Source organism: Chionomys nivalis, chromosome 3 (genome assembly GCF_950005125.1).
Source record: "Chionomys nivalis chromosome 3, mChiNiv1.1, whole genome shotgun sequence".
In the NCBI taxonomy this organism is placed as follows: domain Eukaryota; kingdom Metazoa; phylum Chordata; class Mammalia; order Rodentia; family Cricetidae; genus Chionomys; species Chionomys nivalis.
The window spans coordinates 85128182-85151643 of NC_080088.1; the positions used below are offsets into that span (position 1 = coordinate 85128182).

At 44.4% G+C, this 23462-nt stretch overlaps 1 protein-coding gene across 1 annotated transcript in view; it reads left to right on the forward strand.

Annotated features, from left to right (window-relative positions):
• Flt1 (fms related receptor tyrosine kinase 1) overlaps nt 1–23462 on the forward strand; it is a 161090-nt gene that overhangs the window by 31712 nt on the left and 105916 nt on the right. Inside the window, exons 4-10 of the mRNA XM_057763971.1 lie at nt 10582–10706; nt 11476–11638; nt 11742–11878; nt 14400–14574; nt 15885–16002; nt 18385–18554; nt 19622–19781. Coding sequence (XP_057619954.1) covers nt 10582–10706; nt 11476–11638; nt 11742–11878; nt 14400–14574; nt 15885–16002; nt 18385–18554; nt 19622–19781 — 1048 coding nt within the window. The remainder of the gene's footprint in view (nt 1–10581; nt 10707–11475; nt 11639–11741; nt 11879–14399; nt 14575–15884; nt 16003–18384; nt 18555–19621; nt 19782–23462) is intronic.

Consider the following 23462-nt stretch of genomic DNA (forward strand, 5'->3'; position numbering starts at 1 on the left):
TAGGGAACATGATGGCCCGGGCGTGGCCGTCCCTTGCTTATATGAGGAAAGATCAGACTTTAACAGAACTGTGTTTAGAATCCTGATGGCAGAATCCCTGAGCAGGAGGGAAGTCAGGACAGGCAGGTTGCATAGTGACAGAAGGAAGCCCTTTCTGACACCGACTGCTCTCCAGATGGCATGAGCTGTTTACAGTTGGAGAGCCCACACGTGCAGGCATTTGGGACAAGGTGGGTGCTCACTGGGTGTGACTAGGCTGCTCCTGTGGCACCCAGGGCCTTTGTAGTGCTGAGATTTTCCTGTGAGCTCCTGTCATTTGTGGCTGTGTTCCTGGACCTATTCCACTGCAACTCAACAAGATAAATTCCACCACAAATTCTACTTCGGGCATGCCAGTCAATTACCCATGTTTTCTAAATATCTTTTATATATTGATTTTCATGTCTGAGAATGGACTTTATCAAATTAAGCTCCGGGTCCAGGTCTGGTTCCCAGTGAAGCCTCTGACTGTTTCGTCTTCCATCCCAACTTTCTCCAGATTTAAGGGCTTCCACCCGGAAACCTGCGGACCAGGGTCGGGCCAGATGTGCAGCTGCAGCACTTTCTGCTGCTAACACTAAATAATTGGAAGAGTTAAAAATCTGATTTCCTATTTATTATAAAAGTTGGGCTGTGCGGTGGTATAGCACACCTTTTTGTTCTGCTTTGTTTTGTTTTTCAAGACAATGTTTTTCTGTAGCTTTGGAACCTGTCCTGGAACTCGCTCAGTTGGCCAGACTCACAGAGATCTCACAGAGATCCACCCGCTTCTGCCTTCTGAGTGCTGGGATTAAAGGTGTGCCTGGCCGGTGCATGCCTTAAATCCCAGCACTCTGTGAATTCGAGGTCAGCCTGGTCTACAGTGTGAGTTCCAGGACAGCAGGACTGTTACACAGAGATACCCTGTCTTGAAAAACAAACAAAATGCCTGTATTGTCACCATGAGCTGGAGGTACCCTCTTCAGACACAGCCACCACACCCACTGTCTAAAGGTTGGTTCCTCTACTCACCTGCCTTCTTTGCCAGGACCCCAGTGATTCTAAGAAGGGATCCAATAACAGGAGCTTGGTTCTAACCGTGACCTTCAACCTGCAAACATACTGCTGGGTCTGTCAGAAGGTTCTGGCTCATAATGGCTCCTCCTTGGGTGACACAAGTGTGTCAGGGCCAGAGTTTGGTTTGGGAGAGACAGGAAACTTGAATTCCATTTTGGCTCTGCTATTCCTGTGCTTGTGGAAGGTCCTTCCTTGCCCATGGGTCTCGAGTCCCTCATCTCTAATGAGAGGCCACCTGGAGGTGTCTGTAGTCCTGGGAAGTCTCACAGTCTCATGTGTCCAAGGCAAGCAGGGATAGTAAGATCAAGAAATAAAAGCCTCCAGTCTTGGAGTAGAAAAGTTACAGCTTCTTTCTCTTTCATTTCTTTTTCCTCCTTCCATCTCCACTCCTGTCTGTCTTCTCTCTGAGATGCAGCTCCGGTTGTCTGGTAATTTAGGACATTGGGATGGGCGAACCTACTCTGTGTGTGTACTTGGGAGACGGAAGACCTGCCCCGTACCTAGCATCCCATGCTCACTGAGACCCTCAACAAATCGACTTCATTTGTAGCTGCACACTTTAAAAGCTAGGAGACTCATTTCGCCCTTCCAGGCAGAATTTCAACCTTAGCCCCAGGAATGGGAAGGATCATTCCTACTGTGTAAGGTGCATGCGTGCCAAGCCATGCCGTGTGGCCAACCGCTAAGGACCGTAAGTGTTGAGCTGTGTTTGTGAGCCGAGTTGAATGCAGCCGCACTTTTCAGACCACTTCAGCAGGTGCTTCTCAGGCCCATGTGTTTATCGCTGCTGGGAAGTGGATAGAGAAGGTGACCCTGGTTCTCTGTTAGGAGAGGAGCAATCAGAGGGCAAAGGAGCCGTGGTCTTTCTTCTCTTCTGCTGCTGTTCAGTCTTCTGCTATGAGAAAAACACTAGGAAGAAACCACCCACTGCAGGTGGATGGGTAGAAAGGAAGGGCCTTCTTGGGAACTGTGTCTCTTACCTTGTAGCACACAAATAATGAATTGCTGATTTTAGGGGTATGGCTTTTGTGGTTGTTTACCATGGCATCTTGGATGGGGGATGCAATGGCCTGTCTCTGTATTCCCTGTGTTGGCAGAGTGTTTTGTGTGCGGTATCTGTCCTTTTGACTGGTGAGTCTACTGCTGAGTGGTAGCATTTGAGGGAGAAAGGTCCCCACAGGCTCCTGGGCTTGGGTACTTGGTCCTTCGTAGGTGGCACTGGGTTGAGAGACTATAGAACCTTTTAGACCAAGGTGCTAGTGAGTATGGGCACTGGAGAGAGACCTAGAAGATTATGGCCCAGCTTCCCTTTGGGCCCAGCCTCTGCTTCTTAGCCGACACCACATGAGAAGCTGTGGCTATAAGCACCCTCCACCCCAGACTGACCCACCCCGGTCTCAGTACCTACCGCTGTGATGAACTGAATTTCCTGAAATACAGCCACATTGAATCCTCCCTTCCTTAACCTACTGTTATCTTGTTGTAGCAACAAGAAAATGAACTAAGGCACTGGGCCAGCCTCAGTGACGTTTTCTTATCCCTCTGGAATCTGGATGCTGACCCTCTGGGTAATCAGGATACCATGCCAGGAGCTACCAGTGTGCACACCCTGTATGATACACACCTCTTGCACCCAGTGGGCAGCCTTCGTCTATCTACATGAAGACAGAAAGGCTTTCATTGTTCTCACACTGACTCAGGGCCGCCAGGGGGAACCGAGGACACGTTTGTCCGCAATGACTTTGGCACAGAGGCAAATTCCATTATTTGTGTGCGGCCTAGAAAGGATGTGATTGAGGCTGAAGAGAAAGACCATGAGGACCCAGAGGGTGAGCAGGAGTCATTCCAGCTCAGAAAACAGGGCCCCAGCTTTCTTTCCAGATGAGTCGTGGGGGGATATAGTCTATAGACTGTGTGATTCACCTATTTACGTCAGAGACTTCAGTGGGCCCCCGTGTATCGACGGGTGTGTATACTGTATTCTACCCCTTCAGAAGGAAAGCTGCACCCTGTGGCCCCACACCCCACACCCCAACCCGTGTCTCTTCGGTCCTAAGCAGGCATTGACCTACTTTCTGCGCTGTAGATCTACCTCTTCTGGATATTTTCCAAGAATTCAGCTGTGTCTGGCTTCCTTAGCACAGTGTGTGTTTGAGGTCCATCCATATTACGTCATCCTTATTTCTCTCCATCGCTGAGTCTTGCTGCATGGTACAGACAGACTACTCCAGACAGACTACTAATCCCTACTTCAGTGATCCCCTTATTAGCTGATAGATATTTGAGATGTTTTATCGTTCTGACTTTTTGTTGTTGTCTCTCTCTCTCTCTTTCTCTCTCTCTCCCTAATTTTTTTGAGACAGGGACTCTCTACATACCCCTGACTATCCTAGAACTAAATATATAGATCAGGCTGGCCTTGAACTCACAGAGATCCAACCTTGCCTTGCCTCCCCAGTGCTAGGACTAAAGACATGCACTACCACCCCTGGCATATGACTGTTTTTAATAATACTTCAGTAAATACTTTATACAAGCTTTTGTGTGGATACAAGAGCCCATTGTCTTGAGTGTGCACAGATAGGTAGAATTTCTGAGTGGTTTAAACTTTTGTGAAAATAACCATTGAATTTTAGGGGTTTTTTGTTTGTTTTTTAATGTAGTTGAACCATTTTACATTTCCATATGTAGTTGTCTGTGACCTTGGACAACTTTTTGTGTATTATTGAATCCTTTATATCTCATCTTGAGAACTATCAATTCAAATCCTTTTGTATGAGTTTTATCTTTTTTTTATTTAATTATTAAAGATTTCTGCCTCCTCCCTGCCACCACCTCCCATTTCCCTCCCCCTCCCCCAGTCAAGTCCCCCTCCCTCATCAGCCCGAAGAGTAGTCAGGGTTCCCTGCCCTGTGGGAAGTCCAAGGACCTCCCACCTCTTTCCAGGTCTAGTAAGGTGAACATCCAAACTGCCTAGGCTCCCACAAAGCCAGTACGTGCAGTAGGATCAAATGGCGCACGCCTTTAATCCCAGCATTCGGAAGACAGAGGCAGGCAGATCTCTGTGAGTTTGAGGCCAGCCTGGTCTACAAGAGCTAGTTCCAGGACAGGATCCAAAGCTACAGCAAAGCCTTGTTGTTAGAGATTGCTAGTTCGTTTCCCAACCACCATGACTCAAAATAATCACACAGAAACTATATTATTTAAATCACTGCTTGGCCTATTAGCTCTAGCTTCTTATTGGCAAGCTCTTACATCCTAAACTAACCCATCTCCATTTATCTGTGTATTGCCACATGGCTGTGGCTTATTGGGTAAAGTTCCATCCGGCCTCGGGTGTCTGTCTCCTGCAGGGGCTACATGGCTTCTCACTGACTCCACATACTCTCTTTCTCTATATATATATATATCTCTTCCAGCCTGGTTATATTCTGTTAAGTCACTGGCCAAAAGTAGCTTCTTTATTTACCAATAAAAGCAGCACACATACAGAAGGACTTCCCACACCACCCTGCCTCGGGAAAAAAAAAATGATTTGTATTATTGCTTTTAATTTATGTATATACAAGTGTCCGTGTGAGTATATTCCACCTGTACAGTGCTGGCTGAGGCCAGAGGAGGATTTCCCAGATTTTACAGAGGTGGAGTCACATGGGTTGTGAGCCACCAGATGTGGGTGCTGAGAACCAAACTTAGGTCTTTTGCAAGAGCAGTCAGTACTCTAAACTGTAAAGCCATCTCTCCAGCTCCACCCTTTTGTACTCTTAAATAGAGTTATTTGTCTTTATTATTGAGTTGTAAAAGGTCCTATATTTATTATTATTTTATGTAATATTATAAGTGTTTCATATACTCTTATGTAGATTTGTATGTATTATAAAGAAATGTGTTATATAATGCTTAAAATGCATTCAGGATTAAATGTAAGATACATTCTAGATACAAGTGCCTTAGCAGATACAAATATCTTCTCCCATTTCTTTGGGAGGGTTTTATATTTTTGCTCTCTGAATTGTCTTCTTTGAAGATTAAAAGTTCTTAATTTTTCTGAAATGCTCTTTGCCATTGTTTTTCTTTCACTGTTTATTCTTTTTTTTTTTTTTTAAATTTTTTTTTTTTTTTTAGGTTTTATTTATTTATTATGTGTACAGCATTCCTTCCATGTGTGCCCGCATGCCAGAAGGGGGCACCAGGTCTCATTAGAGATGGTTGTGAGCCACCATGTGGTTGCTGGGAATTGAACTCAGGACCTATGGAAGAGCAGTCAGTGCTCTTAACCACTGAGTCATCTCTCCAGCCCTTTCACTGTTTATTCTTACAAGCTGGCTTTAACATGTAATTATATTGTTGAGGTTTGTTTTGATTTTACATACATGCTCATTTGATAGTTTTCTTGTAAAGTATCTGGGCTTCATAACATTGACCACATAGAATGATTTAAAAAGTTCTCTTTGTTCTATTTTTTTGTGGAAAAGTTTATAAAGAGTTGGTATCTCTAATTTTGGTAGAGTTTGTTTGCCATCTGGGCCTTGGCATTTCCTTGTGAGCAGATAGTTTTTTGTTGTTTCGTTTTGTTTTCTGATAACTGATTGAATCTCTTGCTGTAGGTCTTTTTGGGCCATCTACCTCTTGTTATTTCCAGTGGTTTGTGTCTCTCTAGAAATCTGTTCATTTTATCAGTCATCTAGGCAATGGTATATGACCTTATTTCTTCATACTGCCTTATACTTCCTTGAGACCTATTCTAATGTCTCACATCTGTCTAGACTTCTATGAGGTCTGTTCTAATGTCTCACATCTGTCTAGACTTCTGTGAGGCCTATTATAATGTCTCATGTCTGTCTAGACTTCTATGAGGTCTGTTCTAATGTCTCACATCTGTCTAGACTTCTGTGAGGCCTATTATAATGTCTCATGTCTGTCTAGACTTCTATGAGGTCTGTTCTAATGTCTCATGTCTGTCTAGACTTCTGTGAGGCCTATTCTAATGTCTCACATCTGTCTAGACTTCCGTGAGTTCTGTTCTAGTGTCTCACTTCTGTTTATAGCAGTTTGAGTCTTTCTTTTCCCTCCTTGGCTTGTTGAATAAGTTTGTCTCACTGTGATCATCCTTTCAAAGACTCAGTTGCCAGCTGAGCTGTTATTTTCCCTCCAGACACATCTTAACTCATCTCCTAACTGTGATGCCTGGTATTGTCCTGTTCATTTCAAAGTGTTTTCTGATCCCTCTTTGAGTTCTTCTTTGACCAACTTGTTGTTTAAGAATATGTCATCTCATTTCTAGTTTTTTTAGTTTCCCCAGTTTCTATTACTGAATTCTAACTAACACACTGTGCATTCATTCTATTCTTTTGATTTTATTGAGGTTTGTTTTATAGCCTAACATATGCTCTGTTGTGAAAATTCTCTACGTGCACTTAAGAAAAACGTGTAACCTACTTGGATAAATGGGGTGTTCTATGCATGTGTTAGGTGTAGTCGCTTACTAGTGTTGCTCAAGTATTTTCTTCCTGATTGATCTTCTGTCCAGTTATCCCATCTTCACTGAAAGTAATATGGGGCTGGAGAGTTGGCTCAGTGGTTAGGAGCACTGGCTGCTCTTGCAGAGGACCTGGGTTCAGTTCTTAGCGCTCACATGATAAACTGCCTACAACTGCCTATTACTCCAGCTCCAGGGGGATCCGATGTCCTCTTCAGGCCTCCTCCAGTGCATATGAACTCAATGAGCATACACACATGAAATAATTAATTAACTAATTTTTTTAAAAAGTAGAAGACTAAGTGGGCAGCGTTGGTGCATACCTTTAATCCCAGCACTCAGGAAGCAGAGGCGGGCAGATTTCTTAGTTCAAGGCCAGCCTGATCTACAGAGTGAGCTCCAGAAAGGCAAGAGCTATTACATAGAGAAACCCTGTCTGGGGAGAAGGGGTGGAGTAGGGGACTTAAACGTCTGTGTTACTGTTTTACTATATTCCTCCCTCCTATTCTGTCAGTTTTGCTTCTCGTGTTTTGCTGTCACGCTGTTAGATGCACACATGTTCATCACTGTGTGTCTTCCTGATAGATTGGCCCTCTTACTATTGTTAACTAGTCTTCATCTCTAGCTACCTTAATTGCTGTGAAGTCTATTTGGGGCTGGAGAGATGGCATAGGACTTAAAAGTACTTGTTCCAAAAGATCTGTCTTTGGAGTCAAAATGACATTCTCTGCACTGTGTGTCTTCATGTGTCATCACGATTACAGGTCTCAAAAGAAAAAACAACTATTAAAAACAGACAGTGACACTCTTAGCAAGCGTCTCTGTGTGCACTCTTCCCGCCTACTTATACTGAAGAGTGACAGCCCAGGTCCTCCCCCTGGGTGGGAGGTCCCATGTGCCCTGCCAGGCTTCTGTGCTGCTTTGAGTGCTAAAAGTTCAGGGGGTAAAGGCAGGGTGATTTTCACCTAGATGTGCCTTGCCTTGAGTCCCCAGTGAGGTCCTGAGCATTGGCCTCTTCCTCACTCTTGCAACAAGCAGCTGATGGCAGGAACCCATTTTTCAGGGGTGTAGTAGTCGTTTTTAATTTTGTGACAAAGACAGATGTATCTTCTGGGAGTAGTAAATGATTTTACTGGTGATATTAATGGAGCCATGACCTCTCCCACAGCTATGGTCCTACAAAAAAAAAAAAATGTTTGTGTTTTGTCAGGCAAGTTCGTTCTCAGCCCTTCCTTGAAGCAAGTTGCAAAGGAAATGTACTCTAATAAGCCCAGAGAGTAGAGTGGCGGGTGTGTGTGTGTGTGTGTGTGTGTGTGTGTGTGCCTGCGTGCGTGCGTGTGTGTGTGTACAGGCAAGGGGTCATTTGCAGACTTGGTGGATTTATGATGCTGCTATTGACTGACATGCAAACAATCGTTTTTAGTTGTGTTTAGATGAAACAACGTATTTTAAAGATGTGTTTGGACAGACACAGAATTCTTCAAGTCCTAGCCGTTAGAGTTGTGTGGGCCTCCTGCTGATGCTGAAGTGGGCCTTTGGGAAGCAATAGCTGGGTGATATTTAAGTGTTTTGGGGGGATCCACAGAAGCAAAGGGACAAAGGAACTCAGAGACAAAGATGATTCCATTAAATTGACAGTTCATTAGCTGAGAATTGACGACACCCGTGTTTACCATTTCCTCTAGGAACTTTTGATGTCCGTGTCCTTTGTTGGAAAGGGCTGTCTGAGAAGACAGTAAATCAATATGGAGGATTTACAGTTCAGTTAAATGAATTAAGCTGTTTAAGCTGTTTCCTGGTGTTTCTATATACCTTTGGGATGTACAATATACATGCATGAATGTATGTTTATACACACATGTACACAAACATATGTATATACGTGTGCATATATGTATGTGTATATACATGTGTGTATGTATATGTGTGTGTATGTATGTATATATATATATATATATATATATATATATATATATATATATATATATAGAGAGAGAGAGAGAGAGAGAGAGAGAGAGAGAGAGCCTTGCAGGAGGAGGAAGGCAGCAGCATGATGCAGTCCCTTGATCCTGCTGGGTGTCTTTCTCAACAACCTCATCTAGTAGAGAATTGGGTTCTGAAATAAACCCCTTGTCTCCACGTCATTCTTTTCTTTCTTTGCTGGAGTTCTGCACTCACTGAGAATTCCTAACCAACAGTTCTATTAACTGTGACAGTCAAAACGAAAGCCAATTAACAACAAATGTATTTTTTTCCTCAAGTGCAAATGGATAGTGCTTTCTAATTTCAGTTTTAACTTTAATGGTTATTATTAAATGACATGTGGCCATTGTAGAAAACCCAACAGGGAAAAGAAGCCAGGTAAGCAATAGAGGCAGAGCCAAGAGGTTATCTGTGAGTTCAAGGCCAGACTGGTTTATACAGTGAGTTTCAGGGCAGCCAGAGCCACACTGTAAGACCTTGTCTCGAAAAAAGAAAGAAAAAGAAAAGAAAAAGGAGAGGAAGCGAGAGAGGAGAAAATAACTCATAAAACTAACATCCAAAAATAACCAATTTCTCTTCACCCCCACTCCCACTCACGAACTTTCTACACCCTTTCCCCCAATTCCTCCTCCTCTTTTTTTTTTTTTTTAAAAAAAAAACAAAACAAAAAACAAGGTACCAGCTAAGTAGCTGAGGCTGGCCATTTGTCCAGCTTTCTTGACTAACTTGCTGCGATTATAGGCGTGGACCACAAAGCCTGGTGCCAGTTTGTTTTCTGTTTTTTCTGCCACTGCAAGTCTGACATCAAGGTGTTTCCAGGGCCAGCCCTCTGCCGGACCTGTTGTTGGGAAACAGGTCCTCTCCTACTGCTTCCTTATTGTGGTTTCCCAGCATTCTTTGACTTACAGATGTCACGTCAGCTTTTGTTCTGACCCGACTGTATTATAGGTTAAGGGAGCTCTTTCCTTAGCTTGAGTAATTACATTCATTCAACTGTCTTTCCACGTAGGCCCCATTCCGAAGGGCAAAGGGCTCAGAACCTCTCCAGTCTCCCTCACAACAGCCACTGTGGATGTTTGACAGCCGTTGCCTGCTGAGAGCTCTTGTTTCTCTAATATTCACCCTGTGTCAGCATTCATTTCTGAGGAAGGACCAGCCAGCAGGTCTGGGTCTTCCTTGGTTCTTTTACATAGGCCTCCCAGTCCCTAAAGGCTGGAACCAAGTTGGGGAGATGAGAACACAAACACTCGTGAATGAATCATTGTTTGGGGGTATCAGTGGGTTCCTGATGACAAGAGGAGGGTGGACAGTGAGAATGTTTCTAGAAATAATTGATGTTCATTCTTGTTCCTTGAAGGAATTACAGGGAACTCGAACAGGTAGTTAGAACAATCCTCCTGGCCTCTGAGAGACAATGCAACACTTTCAAAAGATGGGTTTTGGTGGTGATGGGAAGTCCCCTCCGGACCGCTCAGCTTTTGTTCTCAGCAGAGAAACCTTGCTGTTGAAGAAAGAAAGAAAGAAACCTAAGAAGGCCTAACCACTGAAGAAATGCATGCATTTCCCAGCTCACTTCCTCCTTCATTCCTACTCTCCCCAGCAAGGTCTAGAAAGTCTTCAAGTGGTGCCTCTGCCATTCAAATGATAATCCCCTCTGGTTTGCTTATTTCTGTCTCGGTCCAACTCTCCCAAACAGTAGCACCTGTGTTTTTCCAGTGGTCACAAAGGCCCTGGAGGGGACTTCCGGGGGTACTTACCATAGCTGAAGTTTATGCAGTATCTCCCCCTTCCTCCCTCATTGCACTTCTGAAGCTTTTGCTCTTGGTGGTCCCTGGGACAGGTGTCAGGGTAATCCCACCGCAGGTCAAGACCTGAAGAAGAAACTGGGCTTCTTTGGGAGACAGACTCACGGAAGGACAGATTCTGAGACAACAAGCAAACTGCTGTGGCTGAGGGACTGGTGCAGCTGCCGCAGAGTCCCAGGGACATTGTCAGTTCCTTACTGGTGTTTCTCCCCAACTCAGATGCAGAGAGTCCCTTCATAGAGATGCACAGTGACATCCCTAAACTTGTGTACATGAGGGAAGGACAAGAACTCATCATCCCCTGCCGAGTGACATCACCCAACATCACAGTCACCCTGAAAAAGGTAAAACTTCAATGCTGCTCCCATCACGGCTTGGCTTCCAATGGGTGTAGATTCACATATAAGGAAGACATTTACAATCAAGCCCAGTGAAGAGAGAACAAAAATGTCAGGTTCAACCGAATAGTCTCAAGGCTGCTGGTGCTAAAGGCTGCTTAAAGGCTTTCCCAAACCAGGCGGTGGTGGTGGGCATCTTTAATCCCAGCACTCGGGAGGCAGAGACAGGCGGTTCTCTGTGAGTTCGAGGCCAGCGTGGTCTACAAGAGCTATTCCAGAACAGCCAGGGCTGTTATACAGAGAAACCCTGTCTCAAAAAACAAAAACACAAAACAGTAACAACAACAGCAAAAAGCTTTCCCAAAGAGAAATTTAGAGGGTCAGGACCAACTAGCCCCCCAACCCCACCCAAGGCAGCACCTAGCCAGTCAGGCAGGCTTTGGGCAGTGGCTGTAGTTAGGAAGTCAGAAAAAATTTTGACTGTGATTGACAGATTTCTGGTGTCCTTCAGGGATAGGTTTGAATCCCCATCTCATCTGTGTCCTGTTGCCAGTAGGTATTCGGGCTGAAATCAGTAGGGGAGTCCTACGCAACGGCTCAAGAAAATACCTAGGTTAGAGTGCAGGGGACTTCTGAGCCCGACCCTGGTGTTAGTCTTCCCAGCTTGAGTCAGTGCAGTGCGGTAGTTCTTGCTGTAACTGAAAGCCCTGGTTTCTCATAGTGTTTTGGCACATTGCTACCAGGACTCTGGTCAAGCATGCTTCTTTCTCTGCAGTTTCCAGCTGATACTCTGATCCCTGATGGAGAAAGAATCATGTGGGACAGTACGAAAGGCTTTATAATAGCAAATGCAACATACAGAGAAATAGGACTTCTGAACTGCGAAGCCACAGTCAACGGGCGCCTCTACCAGACAAACTATTTGACCCATCGGCAAAGTAAGTGCCGTCCCCAAGGGTGTAGACACCGGGCACAGTCCTTTGAGTTCCACCTGGCCTCTGAAAGTTTGATTTTTAACTTTTTTTTCTCTTCTGCTTGCAGCCAATACAATCCTAGATGTCCGCATAAGCCCTCCAAGCCCGGTGAGACTGCTCCATGGCCAGACTCTTGTCCTCAACTGTACCACAACCACTGACCTGAACACGAGGGTGCAGATGAGCTGGCATTACCCTGGCAGAGTGAGTGGCCGCTTTTCTAGTCCTTCCTCAGGACGCTGTTTGAGTCTGCTTTGAGCGAGCAAAACCCCACTGGATTTTTGAAGTGGGAAAAATGAGAAAATGCTGCTCCCAGGGCGGTGTGGGTGGACAGGAAAGCGGCAGGTTCGACCGGGTGCCTCCCTTGCCTGGCGGTCCCCGGGTGTGTAGTGCAGATCCTGGCTTTGATGTCTGGGGCTTGTTTTGAAGGGTAAGGGCTGCTGTTTCCAGCGGCGAGTCTGGAAAGCAAGAGGGACCAGTTCGTCCTCGGAAACAGCGCGTTAGGATTTCTGGATGAGAGGGGATTTATCACTAAATGCCAGGCAAGGCCTATCTTTTGTCATAACAACATTTCAGGAGATTGTCTTTGTCAGCGCATTCATGGAAGGTTCTGGCAGACAGTCAGGCACCTGATTGCTGTGTGTTTGGTAAAGATACTTCAAGCCAGCCACCCGATACTGCACATTAACCATCAAAGGGGCAGTTCTGTCCCTCAGAAACACAAATGAGAGGAGTGAAGACAGAGTCAGTTTCCTCATTCAGGTGCAGCATCCTTATGAGCCCCAGTTATTTCCTGAAGTGCACAGATGGGAAGGTGACGATAAGCTGTGTAGAAAACCCTGGCAGCAGGCCTGCTCTCATTTCTCATGTGCCAGTGCGATTTCTGTAGCAGACTCCAAGGGCGGGCGTTTGCTATATCATGCAGACTGCCAATCAAAATTAACTTAGGATTAAATAATGAACGAAAGATTAATGCTTCAGCTCCAACTTGGTTTCACCAGCTTCCCCCGCCCCCGTGGAAGTAGAAAAACTTTGCAACAAAAGATAGATTATGTTCCTTATAGGAGCCGATCAGATATTGACAATTTTCTAGACAATACTGTTGTTCCTTTTAAATAATACTGCTAGAACATGAAGCAACATCTTCTAATAGAAAAAAATTCTCAGTAAATATCAAGAAGGAAGAGACTTTTATCCAGGTCCTGTTGCTGTTAAGATGTCGATCCTGGAGCCTGGAGAGATGGCTCAGAGGTTTTGAACACTGACTGCTCTTAGAGAGGACCCAGGTTTAATTCCCAGCACCCACACGGCAGCTCACAACCACCACTAACTCCAGACCTAGAGGATCCAAAGCCCTCTTCTGGCTTCCTCAGACTCCCAGGCACACGCATGGTGTATAGCCATGCATGCAGACCAAACACCCCTACCACACACAGAAAACAAATAACAAAAGTTCAAAGAGGGTATTAGTTCTGTGTCTACTGGGTATCAATGACCTCCTAAAACAGAGGTTGTCCAGTAGGATGTTCCCTGATAGAAATATTCTCTGTTGCCGTTGTATAATCAAGTATCCATTTGCCACTGTGGTAGAAGATCACGTAAAGTGTGACTAGCTGCAGTGAGAAATTCTTCATCTGGATTAACTGTATTAAATAGCCCCATGCAGCTAGCAGCTACAGAACTGGACAAGGCACTTCCAGAGGCCTGGATTAGGTGTTTCCCAAGGGATCAGCCATACCAACAACACACTTGCGAAGAAAACTCTTCAGAAGGGGAAGTCACGCCTCTAGACGCAGTAGCCGAAAGGCTCCTGGGTCTGTTACACTGGGGACTGCTTCTGATTTTTCACAGCAGTGATTGACAGCTGTGTCTTTTGTTATTGCTGAGAACCATGCAAATGGCCTAAACATATGTCGGTGCCAACGGGGAATGAAAAGGCAGGTGGGTGAAAGTTGACTAAGCATGGTCGAGGGAACTAGGTTCAAGACCCTCAGCTCTGTCTGGACAACTTCCAAGTCTTTTTCCCACGACCCTCCCCAGGGAAGGACTTGAGAGGGGGAAATGACGTGCTATGTGTTATAAGAGGAACAATTGAAGGAGATGGCATTGCATCTTCTCTGACCAGTGAGCAGGCCACTGTAGCCAAGCAGACAGCTGAACGTGGTCTTTCCCTGAGATAAGGGACAGACCCTGCAGATGATGGCTGAAGTCACCTCTGGGTGTGCACATCCCAAGTCCCTTTTGCCATCATTTAGCAGAAGCTGATGAGTACAGCTCAAGATGTGAAATAATGAACCGGGAGCAGTTGAAGCCAGGACTTGAAGTTTCGTTCCCATCAGTGGGAAAGGGAACTTTGTTTATTTACAGGAATCTGAGGGGACAGGCTGCTGTTCAGAGGAGAGCCTGTGATGAGGAGAAATCACTAAATGCATACCCAAGAGCCCCAGTTCCTGGTATTCTGTGGTAACAAAGCAAAACCCCTCTAACCTCAGCAGGTGGTTACACAAAGCAACCAACACAATATCTACCACGAAGCCCATTTACAGAGAAGAAGGGCTCAGTAAAAGCCGGCAGGCTTCGTGTCGGACGCACGTCTAGACAGAGGCGCAGTCTCCTAATGTTTTGCTTGTGGCGGATCTGATGTGCCCCCAACCTACATACTGATCCGAGGAATCCTAAGACACACAGTGGTGACTTCTCCACCTGCTATGCGTTCTCCTTCTAGGCAACTAAGAGAGCTTCCATAAGGCAACGGATTGACCAAAGCAATCCCCACAACAATGTGTTCCACAGTGTTCTTAAGATCACCAACGTGCAGCGCCAAGACAAGGGACTCTACACTTGCCGTGTGAAGAGTGGATCGTCATTTAGATCTTTCAACAGCTCCGTGCATGTGTACGGTAAGCACAGAGGTCAGATGTGCCGACTTCCACTACCCTTTCTGAGTGCTCTAAGCATTGGGGGAGGGGTAAGCCACTGTTCTTTTTGGCTAAGAGTTATGCAATCATGAATGAAGCCTGCTTTCTCTTGCGCCCTCAAAGGCACATTGCATACTCTTTAAATTGGATACTTTTGGGAAGACGGGCTGAAAAGTTGTAAGAGTCTGAGGTAGAGGAGGACCAGAGCAAATCAATGTCTTCCAGATGTGACAAGACCACAGCACTCTGTGGTCGCCTGCACAAGGTCTCCACACGACCAAGCCAGTCCACAATCCCAAGCGAACAGGGAAGGGGCTCACAAGCCCCTACCCCTAACTAAGGAGCTATGGACAGCTGATGACTTCTGGGGGAGGGAGAGTCAGTGTTCTTTAAGGGTGTTGCCCCTCATTGGTCAATTGCACCCCAGTGTATGGCCCCACACCCAGAAGTCTATAACCAGCACAAGCTGGAATGGATGGGTTATTAAATGAAAGAGAGGAAATGAAGTTGGGAGTGGAAAGGAGATGGGTTAGATCTTCAAGGAATTAACACGAGGGGAAGAGGGGGGTGAATAGAATCAATACGCATTGTCTGAAATTCTCAAAGTTTAGTGAAAGCTTTTAATATTACTACTTTTGGTTTGGACAGTTTTGATTTTAGATGTTTGCTTTGGTTAGTGGTGTAGGTTGTAAGGCAGTCTTGAGTTTCTCATTTACTGTCAAGTATAAACAAAACAGAACCCAATGATCAATTTTACTCTATCTGGGGCCAATCTTCCTGATAAAAGCTACGATAAATCATTTGGAATTCACGATCTTCCACTCCTCATTTAATGATCATGGAATGCCCAAATGGTTGTTTAATTACAAGATGTAAATTCTGTAAGGACAAGTAAAAGCCTTGGGTCCATCGTTGCAAAGGAGAATAGTGAGTGGTCCTCTGAGAAGAGCTCCCATGCTATCGGAGACCCTTTCTATACTCCTTAGCTGTCTCAGCTCGGCGTTTCAGCCCAGAGCCACTTTCTCCATCTTTGTTATATCAGGTAGGTAGATTTTAGAAATACTGTCCCTTGTTATTGGGACAGAGCTATAGTGATACTTTGGATGCCTGGACACTGCTTTACGTCTCTAGGACTTGCTGGCAGCTGACCTGAAGGCATCACCCATTGATTGACACTTGGGCTCTTGGACAGGCTCCATCACAATTCACCGCCTCTCCACTTAGGGAAGGAGTGAGCTTGTGTTTACGTAAATGCCTCCTTTCCTGATGCATCGTCTTTTCTTCCTTCAAAGGAAAGGGATTCATCAGCGTGAAGCATCGGAAGCAGCAGGTGCAGGAAACCATAGCGGGAAAGCGGTCCTATCGGCTGTCCATGAAAGTGAAGGCCTTCCCCTCGCCAGAAGTTGTATGGTAGGAGTCGAATGACAGTCATTTCCCTATCAGTCAAGATACTTTTTATAAGTAGGAACTTAGGAACTTCAGTGGCTCACAGCCCTGAAAGAGGCCCTAAGAGGCATTGCTTGGAGCAACTCTGCCGAGCTGGACACTGCTTTGATTTCTGAGTGGTGGCTCTTGGGAGGGCTGGTTGGACCCGGAAGCAGGGCCCAGGGGTGATGCAAGAGTTGAGGGATTTGAGTGCTCCATTCAGTTTGTCAGTCCCTCACACATGCTAAATTCCCGCATCTCCAAACCTTCCTATGATGTCAACAGTCTTTGAATGAGATGTGTTGGGCAATAGCGCAGAGGCATCTCGAGTGTGTAGCATGCTCTATTAACCCTGAAGAGTGAGCCCTTGTAATGAGGGTGCCAAAAATAACCCCTCTATGTGCAGCTGGGTTGAAAGTCTCAGCCGTGTTCTAAAATTTCAACAGACATTAACAGCAGTAGGACTCAGTCATCGGTAGGTGTGGACAAGCGAACCTACTTGAATTAATGAAGGTTTTTCTTTGGTTTGAAGTATTCAGAAATACCTTACACAATGTTTTTCTTCAAAGAGTCAGACCAGTACAGTACCTATGGAAAACAATGAGATCTGTTTTGAATCTGCAGTCCTTTTGCTAAATTACTTTATAATGTCATTATCTTTGGCTTAAATCCCTATGTTTTAAACAGAAGGTCCGCTCACAGTTGATTAGACGAACAATACATACTATACAGAAAGCCTGCCGTTTTGGAAAGTCCTCACCAGAGTTTGTCTCGCCCTTAGCCCCTCAGTGTTTGTTTGCAGCTATCTCAAATATTTAATAGGAAATTAAATAACAAATCAGAACTGTGTGCTATATCTTCACAACATTGTAGTGGGAAATAAATGAATATTTTTACTTTAAAATATCTAAAAAGTTAGTAGAACATTATAATTTTCTTGATAGTCGTACAAAGTATGGTTTAAGAAGAGAAAAAATTATTCAGATCAGTTCATAGTAACCTAGTGGTTGGGAAGCAAACTCATTCTCTCATGGCTAAACACACCCTTTGTCTATCCATGCTGCTCTATTCAGTAACTAAGTAGCAAGGAACAAATGAAACCAATCTCTACTTTTAAAATGCTGTCGTATTACTAGGATGAAGCTGAAACAATACTAAAATGCCATTTGTAATTACAAAATACAGCATAGCCAATTTAAACTCAATTTGGAACTGAGACCCAGAGAGTTTGTTCCCGCGTCTGCAGGCCTAAGACCCATTTCTACCTCCCTCTACAACACAGTACACGCCCTACAAATGAAAGGGCCTTTGAAAGAACTGTACATTTAAAGTCAAGGGCTGGAGAGATGGCTCAGTGGTTAAGAGCTCTGGCTGCTCTTGTAGAGGATCTGGTTTCATTTCCCAGCACCCCCATGGAAGCTCCCAACAACCTGTTACTCAGTTTCAAGGGGCCCAATGGCCTTTTCTGACTTCTGTGGGTACTGTACATATATTGTGCACTTGCATGCATGCAAGCAAATGCTCAAACATCAAGTAAAAGTAAATCTTAAAAAATAACAAAATGTAAAATTAAGTCATCGACTATCTGAGTTCAAAAGGGTCTTGAGAACTTCCAGAAGTCTTGAGGGACACTGTAGGCCAGACTGGTCTATCTGTCACACATGTGACGCAGATAGGGTAGAGCCAGGCTACCCGACTCTCAGTACAAGCAGGTGACACCAAGGCATTGATTCTGCGTTAAAAACATTTTAAAGTTCCTGTTGCCTGGTGCCTTTGATTGTTCTTCCCCGAGGGGGATTATCTTGATTTCACTTCAGTTTCTCTGTGAAAGGGACAATTGGTGTGACCATTTATGTAATTAATAAGAACTCCACATGAGCCCACAATAGGCACGGCTATTTTTAATTTTTATCAGATCTAGTTCATCTGACGTATAAGAGTGCTTGCACTTCTCATGGAGCCTTAAAGAAAACACTAGACAGCTTGACAGACTCAGACCTGAGCCTCTGAGTTGGTCCGCAGGTCTCAGTGGCTACCAGCACCCTCGTGGGTACGTAAAGCCACTACTTTCTTTTCTTCATTTAGTTCATTCCTTCCTCTTTGCAGATAAAGATGAAGTGCTACCCAGTCTAAATCTCTTACCTTACTTTACTGAACAATTAAGTGTCTAAAGTTAAAACAAACAAACAACAGCAACAACAAAAAAAAAACTACAAAAAAACAAAAAAACAAAAAAAAAAAAAACCAAGCTGGTATCCAAAGACTCAAACTTATTCCACATGAGGTTACAAAACAAAATGGCAGATGCCATCAAAGTGACACCATAAAGTCAATGAAGTGACTCACCCACCATGCTGTTAACCACAGGTTGAAAGATGGCTCACCTGCCACAGAGAAGTCGGCTCGCTATTCGGTGCACGGTTACTCGCTGGTTATCAAAGATGTGACTACTGAGGACGCAGGGGACTATACAATCCTGCTGGGCATAAAGCAGTCAAACCTCTTTAAAAACCTCACTGCCACCCTGATTGTAAATGGTAAGTTTCATTTTGTGCGACTTTTGGGTTCTATGACAATTATTGACAATTTGTGAGCTCAAAAGTCAGTGTAAACGGTTCAAGGAAACGAACTTTAAAAATATTTGGTTTTGAGTTCATTTTATTTTTTTAAATGAGTGTTTCTCCTGCATTGGTGGATACACGTATGTGTACCACGTGCATACCTGGTATCTGAGAAGGTCAGAAAAGGGTGTCAAATCCCCTGGGACTGGAGTTGCAGATGGCTGTGAGCCACCTTGGTTGGAACTGAACTGGGGCCTCTGCAAGAGTACCCAGTGCTCTGTACTCTCTAGCCCCACATAAATTTTTTTTAATCCTTTCTTTTTTTGGTTTTTTTCAAGACAAGGTTTTTCTGCAGCTTTGGTGCCTTTCCTGGAATTAGCTCTTGTAGACCAGGCTGGCCTCAAACTCACAAAGATCCACCTGCCTTTGCCTCCCGAGTGCTGGGATTAAAGGTGTGCGCCTCCACCGCCTGGCAAATTTTTTTGTTCTTAAACAGTTTCTAATGGTTGAGATGAAGTTCAATAGTAGAGTACTTGCCTAGTAAGTACAAAACCTTGGGTTCCAACCCCAGCACCACAGAAAAATAAAGGAAAAAACAGGCTTCTGCCTCCATCATAACTGCTTCATGTCTTCTGGATGGTTGGTTGGTTGGTTGGTTGGTTGGTTGGTTGGTTGGTTGGTTTTTTGAGACAGGGTTTCTCCATGTAGCCCTGGCTGTGCTGGAACTCGGTCTGTAGACTAGACTGGCCTCTTACGGAGATCCGCCTGCCTCTGCCTTTGGGATTAAAGCTATACGCTACCAAATACTCAGCTATTACTTCTTGTTTTCTTTCCTCCTGCAGGCATGGTGGCTTTTCCTTATCACCATCATGGTGCTCATACTGTGCGATCAAAAGGCATTTTTCTGCACACTCTGAGCATTTATATGGTGGTGTTTCCCTGACATCAAAACCATCAGGACTGGTCTCTCATATGGGACCCAGGAGGAAATCCTTGGCTCTGCCGTTGACATCTGTCTGCTTCTTTCTCCTCCCCCTCTCCAGTGAAACCTCAGATCTATGAGAAGTCCGTGTCGTCCTACCCGAGCCCGGCTCTCTATGCGCTGGGCAGCAGACAGGTTCTCACTTGCACCGTGTATGGAATCCCTCAGCCTACAGTCGAGTGGCTCTGGCACCCCTGTCACCACAATCGCTCCAAAGAAAGGTAGGGACAGTTAACTTCTTATGTAGTTTTCAAAGATTAACTAGATTCTTTAACGGCCACAACCGGAAGTCCCCCGACATGTCCTGAATTTGGGGCAGGGGCTATCCTTGTATTCGAGCGGGTAGACCACAGCTTCTGGTTGAAGACACCCTAGCCTTGGCTCACGGGATCGCTCTTTGCTCAGGTGTACGGAAACGTGGGACAGAGCCAACCTACTGGGAACTGTTACGTGCCTTGGCTAGAGCTTGCATGTGCCTTTTCCCAGTTGAGTAGCACTGCCTAGGGCTCTCCCACCGTGTCAATTACCCCTGTCTTCCCATTCTTCATTTTCTCTTCATTGGCTGGAGTCCAAGGTCTTCCCAACACATACATGGCTACTGTTTGCTATTTTGGGCATGGCTCATGCTTTTCCATCTGTCTGAATTTTGCTTCCACCCATTGTCTGTCTCCTAAGAAGTCGGTTTTCATCAAGCCCCAAGGCTCAGCTCTTATGTGACCTCCTCTTGTGAACCCGCTGAACTGCCTTGTTCCAGTTTGTTTCTCCCTATGCGGTATGTGCACCCTTGCTCACATGCCTGTCGTCTGTGTGTCAGTCCACAGCCCAGGTTTGTCTGTCTTCTGTCAGCTAACTGCAACCACCCAGCAGGTAGCCAGTAGCTGCCACACAATGAATACGTCCCGGCCCTTCGGCAGCTACACAGCACTTCCTTGCATCCTGTCTGCGACCGAGCCCTGTTTGTTTTCATTCCCTGCTTGTTTAGTCTATAGAGAGATGATACCTGTGCTAACCGGAAATACAGGAACAGAATGGACAAGTGCAGCAGGGAGCAGCTACCCAGGAGTTAGCATTATGCCCATCTATTCGCCTTGTTGCTTTTAACCCTACCTGGAGAGCATCAGGGACAGTAGCGGCTAAACTAAAGTCAGCAAGCTTCTGAGCAAGCTTGACAGAATGCAAGCAAGGGACAATTCTGTGAGGACTCTTGGGTTCTCTAGGAGGTTCTTGCAGTCGTGACTTCATCTGGGTCTTGATCCCTGGTTTAGGACACAGTATGATGGCAGTGGAAAGTTACTGGTGAATCCTGGAATTCAAGCAAAGCAGCTATTTCCACAGAAGTCTGAGTTTTCATTTGAGAGTCATTTCCTAAGAATAGAAATAAAAGTTGCAAAATATTTCAGATTTACGGACGTTTCGTTGAGACCATAGGAGACCTACGGAGATTTTTCTGTTATTTTGCAGGTTTGAGTTAGGCATCAATCCCCACTTAGTGGGTCCATCTGTTTCAAGAATTGATGCTTGTACTAGTTTGCAAACAAATGAAATAGTAAAAACTAGTCAGTCAGGATAAAAGTTTAGAAATACATTTTTATGAAATAGCATAGCCTTTTATGTATATTTAAATTTTTGTTTCGATAACAACAAATCCAAAATTTCAACATTAGTCTTACTAAATTGTAACAGTAACTATGTTAGAAAATTCAGTTATTAGGGATAGGACACCATACTATGAGTCTGGGGTTGAATGGCGCTAATGAGATATGACCAGGGAGGGAGGGGCCAGGTGAATGCAGTAAGCGTCACCTCCCTTTTCAGTCCCTCTGTGTGGGGTCTTTCTCCCTTCTGTGGAGGATACTCAGCGAGTCCAGGAAAGATGCCTTACACCTCTTTGAGAAAAATCACTTCAAGACTCAGAAACACTACCTTAAAAATTTGTTGACTCTTTGAATTATTCTGTTAAAGCCACCTTATTATTTTTTAAGTTTAATTTAATAATACACAAACTAGATCAAACATGGAAGATCTGACTCTTTTCCATGTAGTTCTTTTTTTATTTTAGATATGGTGTTGCTTAGAATTACCTGCTGGAAAATGCACACATGTAAGCAGCTTTTGTTCTTTGGTCAGACGGTACTGACCGAGCACCTCCATGAGGCTTGGTGCTTCAGTGGCTAAGTGAGACATATTCGGAGTCACCAATGAGGCTTTGACACACTGAAAATAACAGAACACTGAGTTGGAGGGAAAAAAAGCTAGATTGATACCCAAATGAAGCCCGCTGTCATTACTAAAAATTTACAGTGTTTTCATGTAAACATATTTCATAAGCTTTGATTCATTTGTAGATAGGAACTTTCATTGGTGACATGACTCGGGATGTTCTGTTACACTTATTTTGAGTTAATACTTGCATGGTAGTATTTACCCATGCTCTTCAATTATAAATATGCCTAACATTGTAGAATTATTTTATATGTAATAATTACATATGTGCAGAATAATTATTAGTGCTTACATTTGAAATTCTTATTTAAGGGCATATCTACATATGGCCGCAGCTCAAGCTCTCGTTTATTTTGGTGTCCCAACATTATTAGTTGGTTTTCCAGTTAATTACCCAAGTTAATACCAAGGAACAATTCAGAGCACTCAAACTTCAGTGTTAATTAAAGTCTGACAAATACTTTAAAAGTTCAGAAATACGATGAGCTAGAAATTTCTTACTTAAAAGCATGTGGCAAAACGCTTCATGCAAATGAGCTTTGTTTCAGCTGAGCAATACTGTGGTTTGTGTTTCCCCCTGTCATTCATTCTTGTAAAGTATCAGTAAGACGCCCTGGTGTGCTATTACACAGTAGGATAGCTATAAATAACAACTATATGTTCTATCACTCAGAAAGATTTGTGAAACGAAACTCAATGTTCTTGTCGCAATAACACGCACATGCACAAAAGATAAGTGTTCCAGCTATGTTTAACCTGATTTAAACACGCTGCAATTTATATGTGTATGGAGGTTTCACACAGCACCCCATTTTATGTCTAGTTTATAGGATTTTATGCATCAGCTTAGAAACAGCATTAAGAATAAAGTGAGGGCATTATTTACATTTGTATAACTAGTGAGCAAGAAGCGGTAATTGTATGACCCCCCATGCCTCTCTCCTATGTGTTTGTACAGGAAGGTGTCAGAGAAGCAGACACTTTCTTGTGGATGTTTAGTAGAAATGAAATAAATTGTCAGTGCTGAGTGAAGAGGGGCTTGGGGACTCATTTTCTTTATCTTCCACAACCAATAGAGGCTTCTAGATACTTGCTGTCCCTCTTCCCTGTTAGCCTACCATCAGCCTAGGAAGCTTCCATGAGAGTAGTAAATGCTGGGTGCCCTTCACACGTCCTCTGTTAGCATGACTGAACATGCTTCACAGGCAGAGGAAACTCCACAGTGGGAAAGTCCACAGTGGCAGGCTTACAAGCATGTTGAGGAGCACATTTCTCAGAGACCCACACACTTGTAAGGAACCACGAGGGAAAAGGCTTGCCTGCATCAGGGCAGATTTCACAACATGAGAAATGCTAATGACTACTTCAGAAAAGTGAATAGAAATGATGAGAGGTTAAGTGCAGTTCCGCTGTGCTTTAAAAATAGAAATCTAGTAAGTCTGGGGGAAACAAGCAGAGCAGGGGAAGAAAAATTAAGGAACAAGGAAGAGTTAAATAAAAGTAAAAGGAGGACCAGACAGGCGGGCTAGAAAGGGGATGCAACTCCCCACTGAGTGGTCATCCTCTTCATCCTTTCCCACCCTGGCAGGAAGTGGTTTTGCCCTGCCTGGAAAGGAGGATAAGGCTGGGGTGGGACAGAACAGGCTGTCCCTGTAACCTACACTCAATTCCTGGAATAC